At 39.0% G+C, this 22,115-nt stretch overlaps 1 protein-coding gene across 5 annotated transcripts in view; it reads left to right on the top strand.

Annotated features, from left to right (window-relative positions):
* The window catches only part of Pex23 (peroxin 23), a 986,852-nt gene that overhangs the window by 569,467 nt on the left and 395,270 nt on the right, over positions 1-22,115 (top strand). For all 5 annotated transcript variants that reach the window (XM_067142270.2, XM_067142269.2, XM_067142271.2 and 2 more), the window contains one exon: positions 739-898. In XM_067142270.2, the coding sequence (XP_066998371.2) occupies positions 739-898 (160 nt within the window). The remainder of the gene's footprint in view (positions 1-738; positions 899-22,115) is intronic.

Raw genomic sequence — 22,115 nt, 5'->3', positions numbered from 1 at the left:
GAGTGTTTGGCTCTACTGGTCCTGGTTTTTCTATTTGACTCCCATACACAATCTGCTTGTCTGGATGTGGTATTATAATGGGGCAGGGAGAGGGTGAAACCTGGTGTCCTGTCGAATAAGACCAAAGGGTCTGCTCAAAACTTTACATCTCCATCTGACTGACGAATCACCATCAACAGTATGATGTGCCCTCACTCCACATGAACACTGCGGAGAGGTTTGTAATTGAACCCAGGCTTTTGGCACGGTCTACCCTAACCACTGTATCAGACCAGGCAGGCTTTTTCCAAATTAAAAATGTTGGATGGATGTCATATTCTTATTTTTGGATTTAAATTTAGTATGTTGTTGCAGCAAATTATGAGTTTGTTTGTAACAGACTTGTCTAAACTTCAGTTGCTCTGAACAACTTTGCGAGAGTTGAATCATATTATGAAGTAGCCTATCCGAGTGGCTCAGACGGTCTGCCCCCAACTTGGCTGGTTCGAACCTGGCTCAGTCTGGTGGTATTTGAAGGTGCTCAAATACGTCATCTCGTGTTGGTAGATTTACTGGCACGTTGAACTCCTGCGGGACTAAATTCCGGCAGCTTGGCGTCTCCAAAAACCGTTAAAATAGTTGGTGGGATGTAAAGCCATTATTAGTATTATGAAGTATGTAAATTGTTTTAAATAGCACCTAGTTTTTAATTTCAGTACACAATATGTTACGTAAGTTATGTACTCTGTTTGCTTTCAGGTCATCTTGGGTGAAAACTGGAGATGCTCGTTGCATGCTGAAAGACATTGGTTGTCAACTGGAGGACTGTGTATTAGAACTAGAATGGGTTGGGAGTGAGAAAGACAGTTTGGACTCTGGAACACTTACTATTCTCAGCCCTGAAAGGAATCATACTAAGGTATAATTCTCATTTATGGCATGAAAAACTCGGTTGAAATCTGTCATGTAATACATACGCCAGACTGATTTCAGATGGAACGTTTCCTCCATAATTTCTTATTTCCTCCTTCACTTCTATTCATGTATTGCACCATAATTGGATGGTGTTATGCATCAACTGACCAAGCACCAAAATTGATTTTTTTAGATTATTGCACCATCTGGTAGCTAAAGGTGTAAACTTTACATAGGTTATTGTTCGGACTTTTATTCTCAATATGATTTCGCGGGAAATGAGTTTTGACCAAACGCCAACCTCTCAATCATTAAATTGAAGTTTTGCATCAAGTGACCAACCACCATTTCTGAGTCCGAATTACGCATCACATGACCACACGACAAGAGTGCAGTCACTTGGTCGTGTGATGCTAAATGTAGATTCCCGCATAGCAGATTACCCGGCAGGTTTTTTCAGTATTGCACAGCATTGTTTCTCTGCAACGTGTCATCATTGTAGGTAACCTACTCTTTCCTTATTTACCAAAATCCCTCATTGTGGTAATAAGTATTTAAGCCTAAGAACATAGCAATGGACCAATATCCCCATATATCTTGGTCTGAGCGAATTCTCTTGTTAACGAAACAGGCTGAATGTGTGGGAAATAGATTTCAAAAAAGATAAACATTTTCTTTAAAATATTTTGATGCAGAATGCACTGTTTGAGTGAACATTAAGAAATCTAGAGTTGGTCGCCGCCTTCAGAATGAAAAAGGATCAGTTTTACATGGTCTGCTCTCTCCGTTATGGCCCAATGGAAAACCAGTTTCAGAAGCGAAGGTGAACAACCTGCGCTCCCTCATGAAGCTAATTCCCATGAATTCCCATGAAGCCTTTCTATAAGGACTTGTTTAGTGTTTCTGGAATAGACGATGATATAGATGGGTTTGATTGTGGAAATATGGATTTTGAACTCAAAAATTCTTAAAGTTCTGCATTATATTACACTTGGAGAAACTGTGTGTTTATGATGCCTTAATACTATGATCTAAAAGCAAAGCGAAGCAAAGCAAAGCAAAATCACCTCCGTACAGGCCATGAAGGCCCTTGGAGGAGTGGAAGGTAAAGGCTTCCACCATTGTTAACCTCGGCACGTGATGGGGTAGAGTGGTCAGCTCTACGCCCGGCCGCCTTTTTCCCCCAGGAATTTACCTGGTACTCATTTTTGGTGAACCTCACGGCCATATGCACCTTCGGAAGTGGATATCTCGTTTCTTAAATTTTACGACTTTCTGACGGTGATTCGAACCCACGTCCTTCCGGGCGAACCGAGCACGCCTTTACCGCCTCGGCCAGGCAGCCCCTAATACTATGATCTACCAGTGTAATTTCTATACTATATTCTAAAATTAATGGTTTTTTCTATGTCATGTTCTATTCTGTTATGTATAATTTAATCCTGTACTTAAATAAGCAATAAAATTAGTTAACAAGTATCATACTTTACACTGCACTGAATTTTTAAAAGTCAAATCGATCACTAAATGACAATTTTATTTGTTGGTCATGTGATGTAAAACAAAAACTAATGTAACCGCAATAAAGCATCAAATGACCAAGCGCCATTATCTCAGATTATGACAATATACTTCAAATATCCCTAAATTTGATACATTGAGAAGAAAATTTATGTTTCTATCTTCATTGTGGTATATAATACCTCATATTTAAGGGGAAATATGAATTAATACAAAGGATTTTGCGTTTGTGTCAATATCTCAAAATCTACTTTTGGCGCTTGGTCAAGTGATGCATAACACCATCCAATTATCCTTGTGCATCATAATCTCTAGCAGTACAATGGAGTCCTTTGCTTTGTGGGATACTTTCAGTTTTGGGCATTAATTGAAATTGTCTCCAAGGTTGAATATTTGCAAGATGGATTGACAAAATGAGCATGCTTGTTGGGAAATCCACATATGAGTCTTTGCTGACATATCAAGGTGATAAAGGAGAGAGAGAGAGAGATATTTATTAATACACAACTTGTTTTTGTTTATGATTCATGCGTCTTAACTTGTCCAGTTCAAACACAATTTCAAGAAAGATTTCAGAGTGCAAAAGTTCCAGGTTTTACAACAACTCATGCTTTTCATTATCAGTTTCATACTATGAAGTGCTCAACTTCTTAAAGCTGTGCCAAAAATGTGTAGAGAAGTAAGACTGGCAGTTTAAGCATCTCCTTTCATAACGTGTGTAAGTTACAAACTTCTTAGGATAGTTCATGATAATGACAGTCATGCTCACTGACAGGTTCTTAACCCTTTTTCTCTCAGGCTATTTTCACTAGTCAAGCCCAAAACACTCAGACCATTTTTCATGTTTATGCATGTTAAAATGTAGAAAATTGCCTTATAAAGAAATCGCCAGATACAAAATTGAAAAAATCACAATAGTACACCATTCAATATAGTTTTAGGAAAAAAAAATCCAAAATTGTTCATGGCCTATTTTATTACAAAAAAAAATTGAAAACGGGAAAATATTTTACAAAAAGTAAAAATCTGTTTTCAAATACGAAAAAATAATCTGTTCCGTTGTGATATTGTTGATCAGTCATTCTGAAAATAAGAACATTCAATTCTGTATAACATGATATAATTTTTTTTTTCTGTATTCTTATTTAGTCATGAGTTACAGCTCCTGACGTAAAGAACTGTACACGTACCTTCCGGAGTTCGCATGTATGTTTGGAAAACATTCTCCTATTACCACTATCTGTAAAATCCAACTCACTCTTCTTATTCTTTTTCTACCACTTTTCCTACACCAACCCTAGGTATGAAGGGATGTAATCACTATCGCGTCTTTCTGTGGTGGTTGGTTGTGTAGTGTGTTGAGACAAACACAAACCACCCAGTCCCCAGGTCAGAAGAATTAATCAAAGGTGATTAAAATCCCCGACCTGGCCGGGAATTAAACCCCTGGACCCTCTGAACCGAAGGCCTCAACGCTGACCATTCAGCCAATGAGTCGGACTATAATCTGAATCACTATCAGCTATAAAGTCACTGTCATCATCTAAAGCATCTAAATAATCCAAGACTTTGGAATTATTTAGCCTAGAACTTGGCCCAGCCATTTAAAACAATTAGGCCTACCCATGGCACGAAAATCGAATAACACGGAATGTTAAACTAAACTTCACTTGAGAACAGCGATAAATATAACAAACAAGAAACTACGATTAAAATGGAAACAGTATGATGAAAGAAAACACGTATTTTGCAGTTTAAAGAAGACTATACTCGCAAGCAGCACACTTCAACTCACCATGCAGTAAACATACGCGGTTTGATAACTTCATTTGTTTCAAACAGATGAGCTTAGTGTCTCTCTCTCTCTCTCCCTCTCTCTTGAGAAAGTGTAAACTAGATCCAAAAGGTACTATTGCTGTCTTTTCCTGACATCTGGGAGTCCTTTAAGGTACTAATACACCCATCCGAACACAGATCGGCTCGCTGAGCGTGTGAGAGTTAATTGAAATACTGTCCCTGCACTACTCCAATCCCCATTCCTTCTCACAAGACAAACCATAGGGAATAGTGCAAGCGGTTGGCACTCCCTTACAGTACATATTGCCATGCAAGGTTTATGGCTCTTTTAAGAACAATTGCCAAAAATTATAGTATTAGGTTACATGACTTTACCTCTAGGGAAACACTTGTTTGAATTAAAAGTACAAGAACATTGCCTAGAGAACCTTCCTCTTCAACCATGGATGATGGAGAAATACTACTGACCACAATTTAGAAATAGTTCATGTGGGTAAAACTGGTTAGGACGTTTTTGTAGGGACCAAAAAAAGTAACTTCTTAAAGAGGGAATGTGCTAAAAAATGAAGAACATTTGTGCTGTTAAATTTAAGGTTAGGTTTTAACATAAAAATAATTATGATGAAAACAAAGAAACAAGTGTTTATAATTCATGAAATAATGAAATACAGTAGAAGTCCTTTATAGCGAGAATTCACAACAGCGAAAAATTTACTCGCTATAACGGATTGTCGTTATATCGGATTTTTGTATGAAAGTCGGAAAACCCTTCATGCACATTAAAATCGGTATGAAACGGCAATCAGTTTGTTCAAAACTTGCGTTTTCGCAGATGATATCTATACTACGGCTTACTTGTTTGATATTTTTCGTAATCCGATACTACGTGAAAGTGTATGTTTAATTACATTCTGAAAAAAAAAAAGTACCGGTACCGTATTTGTCCGAATCCAAGATGAACCCTACTTTTTCCTTCAAAAAATTTAAATCAGGCTCAAAAAGATGTTTGCAAAATCATATGAATGCCTTCTTGTACAGTGGTCCTACGCATTTTAGACTATTTTTTGACGGCGAACTTTGACTTTCGTTACGCCGTATTTGTTTGTTTTTTTTTTTTTTGTTTTTTTTGTTTTGTTTTGGCTGCACAATTCTTTATTTCCGCGGGTTTAAGGACCATTAACTTAACATTGGCATCATAATACCGAAGAGAACTCGTTGAAAATTTTCCGGTAATACCTACTCCATGCGTCTCTACAATACAACGATCCATCAGGAAATTATTCTTGCTGTCTATAAAACGGTTACTTTTACGCAGCGTCAGATATAACCGGCTACCGCTAAACGCACGTCTCGCTTGTCGGGTTCGGGCAAATTCAGCGGCTAGCGATGTATAGGCCTAATCGCGAACGTTGATAGTCAACGAACGGGTTTATTGCGCCACGGTATGTCCATTCCGCACTTGCGTTTTTCATGCACATACCTCACAATTTCATCTTCGACTTCTTTAAAGCGTCCTTGTTGCGGACCACTGAATGCATTTTTTTGTACAGTACGCATTTATTTTAACTCTTTGTCTTCACGCTAACGCCAAATATTGGCTTTAGTTAGGCCTATGCCGTATTTTCTTGCGGCTGCACAATTATTCTACAATTCCCAGTGTTTAATAAACATTAACTTAAAATTGGCATCATAATATCGACTAGAGCTCGTTGAAAATTTTCCGGCAATAGCTTTTCCACGTATCTTTACAATACGACTATCCATCACGAAAATATTCCTGCTGTCTATAAACCTTAATTTTACTAAGCGTCAAGTACAATAGACGCGTTATGACTCTTCCACTGAGTAGCCATGGTTTTTCTAAGAATTCGAAGGGTAGCCTGTTTTGATGCCATTCTGCAGATTTGAGAAACACACAGGCACTGCACAGCTAGCGATGTGTAGTAAAGAGGCGGTCGTTTATTGTGAACGAGTTCTGTGCGCGTGTGAAAAGAAGCAGCGTGGTTACAGCGGTAGTTGCCAGTGGGATCCATGTTAGGCCGCGAATGCAACAACCCTTGAGTTTTCGCATGAGATTCTGAGAGAAAAAAGTCTTGGATTTGGAGAAATACGGTATCACTCCGGAGATTTCTGTATCAAACACCTCAGCTTTCTTCTTCAAACAGCGTCAACTAACCTAACCGTATATGTAGCCTATCATGAAAACATTTGAAACGCATGTAGAGAAATAAACTCCTCGCCGTAACTAAACGCGAGAAGATATGAAATATCCTCTGAAATCAGTGATGTACGGTACTCTGCCATATCTTGAGGTGTATCGCATTCTTACTTAATTTCCGTATATAACATTAAAATTAAGATATAGTTTACTTCAGTCTTTATTTTTAAAGAGTTAACAACTGCTATCGACCACGTTATTTAGACATTTATTACAAAAACGTGTTATCCTCTTTAATTTCGAATTTTCTTTAGAGAACAGCAGTCGATGGGTATTACTAATCAACTCCAACATCGCCTTTGAATGTCAACGAGAGAGCTCGCAAATGCACAAAGTGAGAAAACTATACCGTACCGATGATGATCGGTCGCATTTTGTTGCAAACGTTTCAGTTTTCTTATTCAAACAGCGTCACATATCCTAAATTAACCGTACTGTACGTATCATGAAAACACACTTCAAGCGCCAGTAGAGAAATTATACCTTTCTCGCTATGAATTTTCATAACAGCCTTTCCGTAATTTAACCAGACGCGACAAAATATAAACTAACATCTGAAATCGATCAAGCACTCTGCCATATCTCGAGGTGTATCCCATTCTTATTTAATTGCAGTATTTAGCCTCAAAATTAAGCGGTCGTTTAGTCAGCCTTAATTTTTAATGAGTTAACAACCGTTATCGGACACGTTATTTACGCATTTATTACGAAAAAAATGTTCTCTTTCATTTCTAATTTTCTTCACGGAACAGCTGTCGACGGATATTACTAATCGCCTCTGACATCGCCGTCGAATGTCGATGAGAGAAATCGCTGGTGTACATAGCGAGGAAACGATGCTGAAGGTAATCGATCGCATGCAATATCATCGCTGGGGTGCATAAATATCGGTAACAGAAAAAATCGCCCGCGCTTAATCGCTCGTAATAACGGATGCTCCAGTGATAGGGTTCTCGCTGTAACCGAAGGACAATACACAGTTTAATATAGGAATTTTGAAGGGACAGAAAAAGTCGTCGCTATGACGGAGTTCTCGTTATATGCCGTACTCGCTATAGCGGACTTCTACTGTAATACATTTTAAGAACACCAACATAGCAAAACATCAAGGAAAATGTTGTTAAGAGACACGATCTATACACGTTGCTTACAATTATATTTAAAGTTATCATAGGGACGTCCAACATTTGGGCTATTTGCACACGTTTCATGTGTGGATTAGCATCCACTTTCTCAATAAACTTCAATTATTCATTATTTGTAAACTGTCTAGCTTTCTTCTCCTCCATAACTGAATGTCCTGCAAACCACTGTGCATAAGTATGCCCGCATCAATGACTGGCTTGAGACTGACGCTACCTGCCGCTGTAGGCCGACAAGCTAGGGCCGTGAAATTAAGCTCCCTACCAAATCCTCACCCAGGCCTGTCTCTGGTGCATCGTGCGCGCAATGTGGCCGGAATGCTAATGTAAATTTCTTATGGTGGGAATATTACGAACGTACGAAAGAGTGACGTAAAAGTTTCTTTAACATGTATTTAATTGGACATGGACTGGGACTTTAGAATAATGACGTCAGTGTTCTCCCCAGAAATTTTTGTCAGCTGGGTGTCAGGAATGAGTCGCCGGGTGGGAAATAGACTGTAAAAAGTGGATATGATAAAATTTCAGTTTATTCCCCTCAGGGCATTAATAATATCAAACAGGTAAACATCAACTGCATAATTGAACTATTTTAGTGTTATCACAAACAAGACATAACAGAGTATTTTGAACTTCTACTGTTCTACTCTTCATTCATAATAATGTAACACGGAGCTTACCATTTTTTTGCTATAAAGTGCCATACGGGTTTGTGACATCGTGCGGAATCGCATGCGATTCCACGCTAATCCAGGCACCACTTGCACATGACACTGTGGTACTCAAGCTAAACATTTAAACTCCAATGTAATTGATGCAATTGTTCTGACTATAATGAAGATTTGTCATAATAAACAGTTTTACAGTATTTCAATTTGAAACACCCAACAACTCAAATATATATTAATACTTGCTGATGTACCCATGCTTCGCTACGGAATTCTACATTGTATACGGAATTCTAGTGTAGACGTTGTGAGCAAGGTTGTATTAAATTACATAGCTCTTAACGTTACCTTCAAAACACTACGGGGAAGTCACCAAACATCTTTTCTCACATGAAGACTGAGTTAGGGAATTTTCACTGTAATGGTAGTCCTGCTTGCATACCATCAGTCACAATCAGATTTGGGAGTTTTCATTATAATGGTCGACACTCACTTTTTACATCCTGCCTTTTTACATCCTCAGAAAGACTGTCTTAGTGGTCTTCCGAACTGAAATGAACATACATTACAATGACTTCAGTAGGAATGGCACGATTAAAAGCAATGCTTTCATATGAAATACGCGATCAAATGAAACACCACATATTTTCTCACTTTTAACGAACAGGACTACACTGCTAATCTAACAGTCCAAAGTTCCAGAGCTGGAATGACCAGGCCGCAGACAGCCATGATCCGTGAGCACTCTTGGTCCCTTTTCGGCGGGGAGGGAGTCAAATAGTGGCGACTCCCAGGGCAAAAACTATCCCCTTTTACTAATCTATTTCCTAGGAGTACCCTATGAGTCAGAAAATATAAATCCACTACACTGGCGGTGGAAAAATCTATCTGACTTGGAGGCAAATTTTTCTTCACTGATAATTTAGAATAAAATTAATGTAGAATTTAATAAAAGTGAAGAGGAAGAAACTTTTCTTAAGAAATGGCTCTTTTCAGGGTTGAATTTTGAGTTCACTAGTTGCAAATCGAGGATTGTGGCGACGTTTAGTAAATTCTCAGAGGCTTGCAGACTGAACGCTGAAAGGCATAACAGTCTATAATGATAATGTATGTATGTATGTATGTATGTAGTGAATTGTGGTGCTATAATTTGGAATAGGCCCAAATTGTTATTCTAGACCAGGCCATACTGATACTACTACTACTACTACTACTACTAAGTCAGCCTCTGCCTTAAGTATGCACACTGCTCATTCAAACAGCGCGTCAGAATAGGGATCGAATAACTGGAATACTCTGAAGAACCAGTGTGTAACGTACCAACTGTATCAGAAAATGTATGAACCAGAGGAATGGCATGCTAAGGAAGAAAGTTTTCCAACTCCCTGGCTATTTCCGGCCAATATTCAGTCAGACTATTATACTAAGTATGCGGCAGTAATCCCATCTATCGGAGTTGAGAGGCAGCATAAGAGACAAATAACATCATAGCAAACAATGGTCAGTGTAATCTTGTTGTTGATCAATGTTATGCACTTTCAATATTGTAGGCCTTCACTTTGTTTTCTTCCGACTCCGAAATACCACTCTTATCATAGTCTGTACGGTAAAACTGAATAAAACATAAATGGTCGGAAATTGTATTCTCTGTAACTTATGTTATGCAGTACTTTTCGATAGGACCAAATATATAGGTATTTAAAAAAATTAAATTTTAGGCTCCTTCCCCTAAACTATAATTTCATCCAGGGTGAATAAATTTGTTTATATCTTAGACTGTATTTTCTTATTCCACAACTCTATATACAGATTTTCATCAAATTCTGTTATCCCATTTCTCCCATTTTCTCATGGCTCGGTGTCGATATGGACTTGGCAACAAACATACAAATTCATGAATATCTGTGTTATCATAGCCGGTACGGTAAAAATGTATAAGACATAAATGGTTGGAAATTGAATTCTATATAACTTTGGTTATGTAGTATTTATCGATATGACCAATAACAATATAAATATTTGAGAACTAAAGTGTAGGCCTTCCCTTAAACTACCCTTTCATTCAGTGTGAACAAAATGATTTATAGCCTAGATTGTAGTGACTCATTCTCTGACTTTCCATACCAGTTTTCAATGGGATAGGACCACTAATGATGTAAATATTTAAGAATTAAATTTTAGGCGTTCCCCTATACTACCATTTTGCTCAGCGTGAATAAAATTATTTATAGCCTAGATTATACCAACTTATTCCTCGACTTCGCTTACCAATTTTTATTAAGATAGGACCACTAATAACATAAATATTTGAAAATTAAATTTTAGGCCTTCCCCTAAACTACCATTTCTATCAGCGTGAATAAAATTATTTATGGCTTAGATTGTAGCGACTTTTCCCCGACTTTGCATACTGATTTTCATTAAATTCTCTTTAGCTGTTTTCTAGTGATGCGTGTATAGACAGACAGAAATTACGGAAATGTAAAAAGTGCATTTCCTTGTTACTGTGGACATGACCGATACAGAAATACCATTCTTTTCAAATTCTGAGCAATGCACAGGCAAAACTCTTATTTTATATATATAGATTATAGAATTATTTTTTTTTTTTGCTAGTTGCTTTACGTCGCACCGACACAGATAGGTCTTATGGCGATGATGGGACAGGGAAGAAAGCGTCCGTGGCCTTAATTAAGGTGCAGCCCCAGCATTTGCCTGGTGTGAAAATGGGAAACCACGGAAAACCATTTTCAGGGCTGCCGACAGTGGGATTCCAACCTACTATCTCCCGAATACTGGATACTGGCCGCACTTAAGCGACTGCAGCTATCGAGCTAGAGAGTTTGCTTCAAAATTCAGGCCCTCATAAATGTTGTTCAGCTATTTTGTATTTCCAGAGCACAAGACCGCACTTTTGCCACATTCCAGCCAACTCTGTGATGTATCATGTCTGCCTCTCACTCAGAGACCCTACATTATCAAGCATTTTATTACAGGTAAAAGTTTTCTCTCAGCCACATGGAGTCCTATGAGAGGCTGCAGACAAAGCCAATAGAATGAGGATATTATCGTGCTAATTATGACACTCCAATACCTTCATGCCATCTGGCTCTGCAGCAGTGATCTTGGAAGTTGAACATCATAAAATGTGGCATAAAATTATTTGTTTTGTCACATTCCTAACCAGTAACTACACCCTCGCCTCCATTTCTGTGTTTGTTAATAAATGAATCATGTAAATAATGGACTAGTGGTAGTTAAGTGCAATATTTAGCCAAAGTTTTAAGACAGTTGGTGTTATTTTTAGGTTTAAGTCATAAGTTAATGTTTATGGATCTTGTTTTTTAATTAGGTCTTGCCCGTTTTGTAAAATTTGTGTATACTTTATGCATTGTTTATTGTAACCTTGTCTATGTATATTTTTCTCATTTTTGGCTGATGATGATGCACACCAGCATCGAAACCGGTACCGAGTATAATAAAATGTTATAATATTTCTTATAACATTATATGGTATTTATTGAATAAGTGGACCTCTCTTGTTTCCATTAGATTCTCGGTTCAGTACAGAATTAACATGAAGTTTTTAAACTTGAATACATACATACATACATACATACATACATACATACATACATACATACATACATACATACATACATACATACATACATACATACATACATACATACATACACTGACTGACAGAGCAAATGCAACACCAAGAAGGAGTGGTTCGAAAGGGATGAAAGTTGGGGAAAAAACAGAGACGGCACGGACGAATAATTGATGTTTATTTCAAATCGATATGCAGGTTACACAATGCGCACGGCATCGACTCAGTAGGATGTAGGACCACCGCGAGCGGCGATACACGCAGAAACACGTCGAGGTACAGAGTCAATAAGAGTGCGGATGGTGTCCTGAGGGATGGTTCTCCATTCTCTGTCAACCATTTGCCACAGTTGGTCGTCCGTATGAGGCTGGGGCAGAGTTTGCAAACGGCGTCCAATGAGATCCCACACGTGTTCGATTGGTGAGAGATCCGGAGAGTACGCTGGCCACGGAAGCATCTGTACACCTCGTAGAGCCTGTTGGGAGATGCGAGCAGTGTGTGGGCGGGCGTTATCCTGCTGAAACAGAGCATTGGGCAGCCCCTGAAGGTACGGGAGTGCCACCGGCCGCAGCACATGCTGCACGTAGCGGTGGGCATTTAACGTGCCTTGAATACGCACTAGAGGTGACGTGGAATCATACGCAATAGCGCCCCAAACCATGATGCCGTGTTGTCTAGCGGTAGGGCGCTCCACAGTTACTGCCGGATTTGACCTTTCTCCACGCCGACGCCACACTCGTCTGCGGTGACTATCACTGACAGAACAGAAGCGTGACTCATCGGAGAACACGACGTTCCGCCATTCCCTCATCCAAGTCGCTCTAGCCCGGCACCATGCCAGGCGTGCACGTCTATGCTGTGGAGTCAATGGTAGTCTTCTGAGCGGACGCCGGGAGTGCAGGCCTCCTTCAACCAATCGACGGGAAATTGTTCTGGTCGAATGGCGGTTGACGTGGCGTGCGGGGCTGCCACCGCTTGGCGGCGGATGCGCCGATCCTCGCGTGCTGACGTCACTCGGGCTGCGCCTGGACCCCTCGCACGTGCCACATGTCCCTGCGCCAACCATCTTCGCCACAGGCGCTGTACCATGGACACATCCCTATGGGTATCGGCTGTGATTTGACGAAGCGACCAACCTGCCCTTCTCAGCCCGATCACCATACCCCTCGTAAAGTCGTCTGTCTGCTGGAAATGCCTCCGTTGACGGCGGCCTGGCATTCTTAGCTATACACGTGTCCTGTGGCTCACGACAACACGTTCTACAATGACTGTCGGCTGAGAGATCACGGTACGAAGTGGGCCATTCGCCAACGCCGTGTCCCATTTATCGTTCGCTACGTGCGCAGCACAGCGGCGCATTTCACATCATGAGCATACCTCAGTGACGTCAGTCTACCCTGCAATTGGCATAAAGTTCTGACCACTCCTTCTTGGTGTTGCATTTGCTCTGTCAGTCAGTGTGCATACATACATACATACATACATACATACATACATACATACATATATATTCATTTTATAGACTATTATGCCTTTCAGCATCCAGTCTGCAAGCCTCTGTGAATTTAGCTACTGATGCCACATTTTTCTATTTGCAACTAGTGCTGTTGTCTCATTTAGTTCTATACCTCTTATCTTTAAATCGTTAGAGACTGAGTCTAACCATCATCATCTTGGTCTCCCTCTACTTCTCTTAACCTCCATAACAGAGTCCATTATTCTCCTAGGTAATCTATCCTCCTCCATTCACCTCACACAACCCCCCATCGAAGCCGGTTTATGCATACAGGTTCATCTATCGAGTTCATTTCTAATTTAGCCTTTATCTCATCATTCTGAGTAACCTCCTGCCATTGTTCCCACTTGTTTGTACCAGCAATCATTCTCAGTACTTTCATGTCTGTTACTTCTAACTTATAAATAAGATATCCTGAGACCATCAAGCTTTCGCTCCCATAAAGCAAGGTTGGTCTGAAAACAGACAGATGTAAAAATAGTTTCATCTAGGAGCTGACTTCGTTCTTACAGAATACTGTTGATCGCAACTGCGAACTTACTGCATTAGCTTTACGACACCTAGATTCAATCTCGCTTACTATATTACCATCCTGGGAGAACACACAACCTAAATACCAGTACTTGATATTATCAGCCTGTTCCAGCTTTGTATCACCAATCTGGCATTCAATTCTCTTGGATTTCTTACCTACTGACATCAAGTTTAGTCTTCGAAAGGCTAATTTGCATATTCACTCATTGCACTTATTTTCAAGTTGCAAGATATTGGACTGCAGGCTTTTAGCACAATTCCTCATTAAGACCATGTTGTCAGCATAGGTCAGGCTGCTTATAAATTTCATCCTAAATGAATCCCTCTCTGCCACTTTATACCTTACAGCATATGATCCATGTAAACTATGAAGAACAAAGGTGAAAGATTACAGCATTGTCTAACCTCTGTAAGCACCCTGAACTAAGAACTCATTCTACCATCAATTCTCATTGCAGCCCAATTGTCAACATAAATACCTTGGATTGATTTTAACAATCTGCACATAATTCCATAGTCCCCCAGTATGGCGAACATCTTTTCCCTCAGTACCCTGTCATATACTTTCCCTAGATCTATGAAACATAAACATAACTGTCTATTCCTCTCGTAGCATTTTTCAATTACGTGGCGCATACTGAAAATCTGATCTTGATCTGATCTGTGGTCTGAAACCACACTGGTTTTCATCCAACTTCCTCTCAGCCATTGATGGCACCCTCCCTTCCAAGATACCAGTGAATACTTTGCCTGGTATACTAATCAGTGAGACACCTCGATAGTTGTTGCAATCCTTCCTGTTCCCTTTCATATGGATTGGTGCAGTTACTGCTCTGTCCAATCAGAAGGTACCTTACTAACATTCCATGCTAATATTATTACTCTATGATGCCATTTTATCCCTCCCTTTCCACTATATTCACTATTACAAGTTTAATTTAATCTATTCGTACTGTTTTATGACAATGGAGTTTATTTACCATCGTTTCTTCTTTCTCAAGCGTAATTTCACCAACATCATTGTTCTTCTCCCTGTGAGCTTGGTTGTTGGCGATGTCACCAGGAAGATTTTCTTTTACTTTGAGAAGATTTTCAAAATATTTCTTTGACCTATCCTTGGATCTATTATGATATCAACTGAGTTACCGAAAACACTTTTCCCTCCCTTCCTAGGATTCTTTATTACTGTCCAGAAAAGTTTCCCTGCTGCTTGACCTTGCCTTTCCAGTTTATTACCAAAATCGTCCCATTATTTCTTTTTGGATTCAACAACTATTTGATTCACGCTGTTTCATTCATCCACATACAATTCCCTGTCTGTATCAGCCCTTGTTTGGAGCCATTTCTGATACGCCTTCTTTTTATGTTTAAAAGCTGCTTTCACTTCATCATTCCACCAAGATGTGCACCTTTTGCCATCTTTACACACAGTTGTTTCTAGGCATTCCCTTGCTGTTTCTACTAGGGTATCCCTGTATCCTGCGCATTCTCTTTTTATATCCTGAACCTGCTTTAGTATCTATTGTTTGGAAATTTTCTCTAATCTTATCCATACACTTCTAATTCCCTTGTCCTGGAGATTTTCTAGCCTTGTTCATCTGCAGATATATTTCACTTTGTCTATCCTAAGCCTAGAGTTACTTAGTTCACTACAGATCTGTATCATTAAAAAAAAATTTTTAATTTTTTTTATTTACACGAAATTAAATGTACATAATGATGTACTCCCAAATTGAATAAAATATACATTAATTTATTTCAAGAAACTCGTCATAATCTTCACATGCTTTAGGGTGGCAGGTTGATTGGCTCAGACGGTTGAAGCGCTAGCCTTCTGAGCCCAACTTGGCACGTTCGATCCTGGCTCAGTCCAGTGGTATTTGAAGGTGCTCATTTACGTCAGTCTCGTGTCGGTGGATTTATTGGCATGTTAAAGAACTCCTGCAGGACCAAATTCTGGCAGCTTGGCATCTCAAAAAATCATCAGAATATAGTTAGTGGGCGTAAAAACAAAAAAAACCAATAACATTATTATTATTATTATTATTATTATTATTATTATTATTGTTGTATGTCCGGCGCTCCCTTCTCGCTACGCCAGCCAGCTGCACGCGCGCCTGTGTATCATTCTGCTAGCTTCGACGCGCAGCCCTCAGTGCGCGTGCCTGACCATCGAGTGTACTATAAATAGGAGCTCCCTGCCTGCTCACTTGCCCACTTGCCCCGGTGTCCAGCTCCAGAATACACCCTACGTCGAGCACGGAGGCTACTCCTCTTGAAAATGTGCTTCGACCAGGTGGACTGAATTTCTGGCAGTACGAGGTTTCACCTCTGGTCACCGCTCCCTTACCTGTTTCCGCTGCCTATGTTCCGTAATTCTTTTACAAGCCATTTTCATTCCCTAATTTATGCAAGCTCCCTTAGTTTCGCTAGGTGGAATTTCTTCAATCAATTGAACTTGCTTTTTAAGGAATTCAGGCACTTCAACAATCAAGGACTCTCATGAACATTTATGTTAGTGTGCCAGATAGTTCTCGACTATCAACGTGTCAATTCACAAAGACTATCTTTTCAAGATAGAAGTGTATATAAAGACTGCAAACCTGTACATATTGTATAAAGACAGACTTTTCTCAAGATTCAATATTCCTTTTTGCTTCAAAATAAATTTCAGTTATTTGTGTAAATATCATAAAGTGAAGCAAATAAAGTTGTGTTCTGTAAACTTCAACCTTGGTTACAACAATTATTTTTTTTTTTTTTTTTTTCTATTTGCTTTACGTCGCACTGACACAGATAGGTCTTATGGCGACGATGGGATAGGATAGGCCTAGGAAGTGGAAGGAAGCGGCCGTGGCCTTAATAAGGTACAGCCCCGGCATTTGCCTGGTGTGAAAATGGAAAACCACAGAAAACCATCTTCAGGGCTGCCGACAGTGGGACTCGAACCCCCTATCTCCCGACTACTGGATACTGGCCGCACTTAAGCGACTGCAGCTATCGAGCTCGGTATTATTATTATTATTATTATTATTATTATTATTATTATTATTATTATTATTATTATTATTATTATTATTATTATGGGCAGGCAACCTGCTCATCAGATTTGTCATGCAGTTTGCATACCTTCCCCTGATATTTGTAATCTGCTAGTTTTGCCGATGAGTGTGCTGTTTGGTATTAACTGTTGTGGGAAATGCTGTATTGTGTTTTTTGGAAGTTGCGAGTGCAACTTTATCTGACATTGTACTGGAATTTTCTTCCAGCTATGCAGTTTTCATCTTCAATAACCCTAAGCTTATCTGTTGCTGTGAATGAGCAGTTACGATAACTTGTGGCCCTACTTAATTCATGGTTCACACTGCACTTCTAATGTGCTACTGACATCACACAGACCAAGGCCGAAGTATGCTATCCATTGTTTGAGGCCGAGCAGTACCAACATTATTTCAAACTAGTATTTGTACCTGTTCTTTGCGTGGGAATTTCCAATGGATTACATGTTTCCTTCATGAATTTATGTGACGTAACACGGCCCTATTCACTCGATTAAAATATATATTTTCCTACAAAAGCGTGTGGTAGTAACGTGAAATATGTAATGAACCTGAGGCAGAATGTGGAAAATTTCCAAATTTATTGTACAGTACAGTTCCTGGTCCGAAGTTCGCTGCGGTTCTCAGGTTGCATATTATATCTCTGACCACTGGCATGGTGCTCAGGCTTTGATGATACCTCCCTTAATATCTGCCCTATCAAAAAGAATAAAATGGCTCTACTTTTTTTCGTTACCCACATTGAAGTGACATGAACGACATGTCCCATGGGACTTGGACTAAAACTCCAATTTTTTTTAACCATCTGCATTATTATCCGTCATCCAATAAATATTTACTTGGCATAAAGGAACAGAAATAACATATTCTTAAATGATTGTTAGATACAGTCTTTTGATAGACCGAATGTTAACAAAAATATTCCTATAAGTACCAATACCATGTGATTAGCATGACATCATGTGTGCATCCTGTGCGAGTAGATTCCAAATACGTAGTTTGGTTGAAATAAGTCCAGCAGTTTTCCACTTTTAGGAATATACAAACAGATAGGTGACCTCGGTGTTCATTTACATTAGGTGGAGTTAATTTTCAACATCTCCTGTTATGGATTCTTGAAATAACTTTCGGTCTGTCACTGGCTGCAGAGCATGATGCCCATAGGAAATAGTAATATTCTCTGTCATTTGAAGAGTAAGTGAAATGATGTACATAACAAAATTGAATGGACATTTCACATGAAGTCTACAGATTTTACATATAATCAGTAGTATAAGAGAAAATTGAAAACAACTCTTGTAGTCTTCCTCTAAACTCCCAGTCTACTAGTGATTTTTAAATGATATGCATATTGAAACCTGCTCCTGGATGAGCAGACTCTAAATATGAAGTTTGGTTGAGATATAATCAATAGTGTAAGAGAAAATAGAAGAAAACCCTTCTGGTCTTCGTGAGGCTGATTGGCTCAGATGGTTGCAGCGCTGGCCTTCTGACCCGAACTTGGTAGGTTCGATTCTGGCTCAGTCCGGTGGTATTTGAAGGTGCTCAAATATGTCAGCCTTGTGTCGGTAAATTTACTGGCACGTAAAAGAACTCCTGCGGGACTAAATTCTGGCATCTTGGCGCCTCTGAAAACCGTAAAAGTATTTAGTGGAACGTAAAGAGAATAACGTTATTATTCTTCTGGTCTACCCGTAAACTTCCAGTCTATTCACTGATTTTTAAATGATATGCATATCAAAACTTGCTCCTGGATGAGTAAACTCTAAATATGAAGTTTGGTTGAGATGTAGTCAATAGGGTAAAAGCAAATTGAAAAACAAAACAGAAAAACCTCTTCTGGTCTTCCTATAAACCCCTCATCCGTTCAATGATTTTTAAATGACATGTATATCGAAACCTGCTCTTGGGTTAGTAGACTCTAATTACGAGATCTATTCAGCCATTTCCTCATGATGATGGAACAGACAGGCAGGCAGGCAGGCAGACAGGCAGGCAGACAGACAGACAGACAGACAAGCAGACAGACAGACACAAAAGCTAAAAACTACTGATATGACCTTGAGTTGACTTAAAATGGATAAATATATCAAAATATGGCAAAATGAATTTTGTTAGACAACGGACCCCCTTCAAGATAATGTGCGCATCCCAAGTTTTTTTTCGCTAAACTCCAGAAAAAATATGAGCGGAGTATTATGCATGGTATAACTTCGAAAATTGTCATAATATTTCAGGAGTAAGTTCTGAGAATAACAGAAAAAGAACTCTGTTAAGATGTAAGCAGGAAAGTGAAAAACAGAGGTACGGTTTGTGCATGTAATATGCAGTAACTAAAATAGAATTCAGAAACTCATAAAAACATGGTGTAAATTTCTTAGCAAAGATCACTGATTAGATGAATCGATATTTGGTAAGCCTAATTGCTTATAAAAATGGGCTCTGATATGCTACAAGTTGCAAGAAGAATACAAGAGTGATTTTTTTTAATTATTATTTTTTGTCAGTTAGCAGTTCAGTTTGTTATTTGTTGTTCTGTTCCCAATAGAGTTCATTCAATTCTACGTGAGGTTTTTTGAGGGAGTTTAAATGCATCAACTCTGTATCCCTCCTGCTATATTAAATGGCTCATTCAGGACAAAACTGCAACATCCAGGATCTCTCAACGTCCATTGCAACTGAAAGAACACTAAACAAAGAACATTATTGTTCAGTGATTTAGTTACTCTGTCATTTATACACAGTTTTTTTTTTTCCATATCTGGACTGAGTAGCTCAGACAGTAGAGCACTGGTCTTCAGAGCCAAACTTGGCAGGTTTGGTTCTGTCCAGTAGTAATTGAAGGTGCTCAAATAGGTCAGCCTTGAGTCTGGCATATAAAACAACTCCTGCGGGACAAAATTCTGGCACCTTGACGTCCAAAAACCATAAAAGTGGTTAGTAGGACATAAAACCAATATGTCCTTTTTTTAAAAATTCAGTTAAAAATATTGTGAAATAAAGGTTTACAAAGTTCTAGTATTATTAATGTTGTGCTGGTAAATTCTGAATTATTTTCTGCTGCCTTCCGCCCACCTTGGTGGAGTCACTCGTGTGAACTGTGTCCCACCCATTTTACAACCTTTGCACTTCCTGATACCAACCCTCTCTGAAGGAATGTTTTCACTATTGTATGTTTCTGCAATGGTTGGTAGTGGGATGTTTTTTGTATATCAAGGGGTGTGACAAACACAAATGCTCAGTCCCCAAACCAGAGGAATTAACTAGGCACAGCTGAAATCCCCAACCGAGATGAGAATCGAACCCAGGATCCTCCAAACCAAAGGTCATGATGCTGACCATTCAGATAAAGAGCCATACAAGGTGATTAATTTTATATCTGAATATAAAATCTAGAAAGTGTAAAAGTAGTTAATAGTACGTAAAACAAATAACTGATTCATCATCGCCGAGCCAAAAGTACTGGAATAAAGAAATGAAATTTTGGGGATACATTTATAATTCAGCGTTTGTGCTCACTAAGGGAGGATCTTTGGATATTCCTTTCCTAAGGGGGTTAATGCTGTCATTTCTTGATGGATACAGTACTTTTGTATCAATCTCTTGGCACAGGCCAGAGTAAAGTGTAGCTTCCACCGAAGTCCCAGTCAACATCCATGGCTGTGACAATATGGAAGCTGCTGGGGTATGAGTAGTGCTGAGTAATGACATGCAGAGCACGACTGGTGCGTCTGAGTGTTACGAAAGGTGCTGCTCATAGGGTCATTCGTGCTGCAGTAGTACTTTCTGACCCAGTGAGGAAAGCAATGACAAACTACCTCACTCCTCATCTTGCCTAGTACGCCTCATTGTGGTGCTGTCATTGGTTTTTGCGGTTTCCTTATAACCGCATAACCTTTAGTGGTGCTATTTGAGGATCCAGCCAGCCTCTGAGCTGATGACCTAACAGACAGACAAGGGGGTTAAAAGTGGGGTGAACTTTTAAAATGAGTGTGTCTATATCTGAATAACTTAACAGGGAAAGACATGGTATCTCCTTTAAAAGTAAGGAAACACATATTTTTCTGTTTTTGGAAAATCCTCTTAAGGGGTGAAAAAGGGTGAAAAATAGGTTGAATACCTTTTATGAGGATACTTATATCTCAAAAACGGAAGATGTTACAGTCATGAAAATCGGTATTTGGAATCTCCTTTAAAAATAAACACGTATTTTGGAAAATCTATTTAAGAGGGGGCAAGCAGGAGTGACAAAGGGGGTGAATTTTTAAAACGAGTATATCTACAATATATCTAAAAAAGTAACATGTTATAGACATGAAAATTGGTATTTGCAATCTCCTGTAAAAGTAAAGGAATGCGTATAAATTATTTTCTGAAAATCCACTTGAGGGGAAGTGTTAAAGGGGGTGAAATTTTAAAATGAACATATCCACAATATATCTAAAAAAAAATTAACATATTACTGGCATGAAAATTTGTATTTTTAATCCCTTTTAAAAATAAAGTATATTTTTTGTTTAAAAAAACACTTAAGGGGTGGGGGTTAAAAAAGGACAAAAAAGGGGTTGAATTCTTTTTATGAGGATACTTAAATCTCAAGATGGACTCTCACCCATTCTTTTCAACTGTGTTCTTGAAAAGGTCATCCATCAGTGGAGAAACCAACTACCCAATAATGGGAACAGGCTGGGTACTGGATGCAAAGTTGTGAAAATAGACCACCTTGCTTTTTCAGATGATGGTCCTAAAGGCAGATGATCGCCTCATTCCAGGTTGAAACATTACAAGAAGTATGTCCCCATATGTCTTTTGAAAATTCTGAAGTAATGATGTCTGATTATGATAATACCAAATACACAAGTATCTAACATTGCATTCATTTTTAAGTATCTTGAAGAGATCATTTCCTTTAATTCATCAGAGAAAGAATCCAAACAGCTTTTCACCTCTGCCAACTGTAACATATGTGGTAGTTGTTAGCTCTGCTGCCATTTGTTACATCCGGAGATTTAGGGGAATAAACTCTGCTAGTAGTTGTAACTCTCTGTTACTAGTTGTAACTGAGCTTGCTAACAATAGTCAAAATGGGGAAGTTATTTAGATCTACGACCAATTGTCACATAATGGTCGCCTTTAGTTATAGTAATGAT

The sequence above is a fragment of the Anabrus simplex genome, chromosome 2, assembly GCF_040414725.1.
Source record: "Anabrus simplex isolate iqAnaSimp1 chromosome 2, ASM4041472v1, whole genome shotgun sequence".
NCBI classification, from domain to species: Eukaryota; Metazoa; Arthropoda; class Insecta; order Orthoptera; family Tettigoniidae; genus Anabrus; species Anabrus simplex.
The sequence above is the reverse complement of the archived record's forward strand: the minus strand, read 5'-3'. Positions and strand labels throughout refer to the sequence as shown.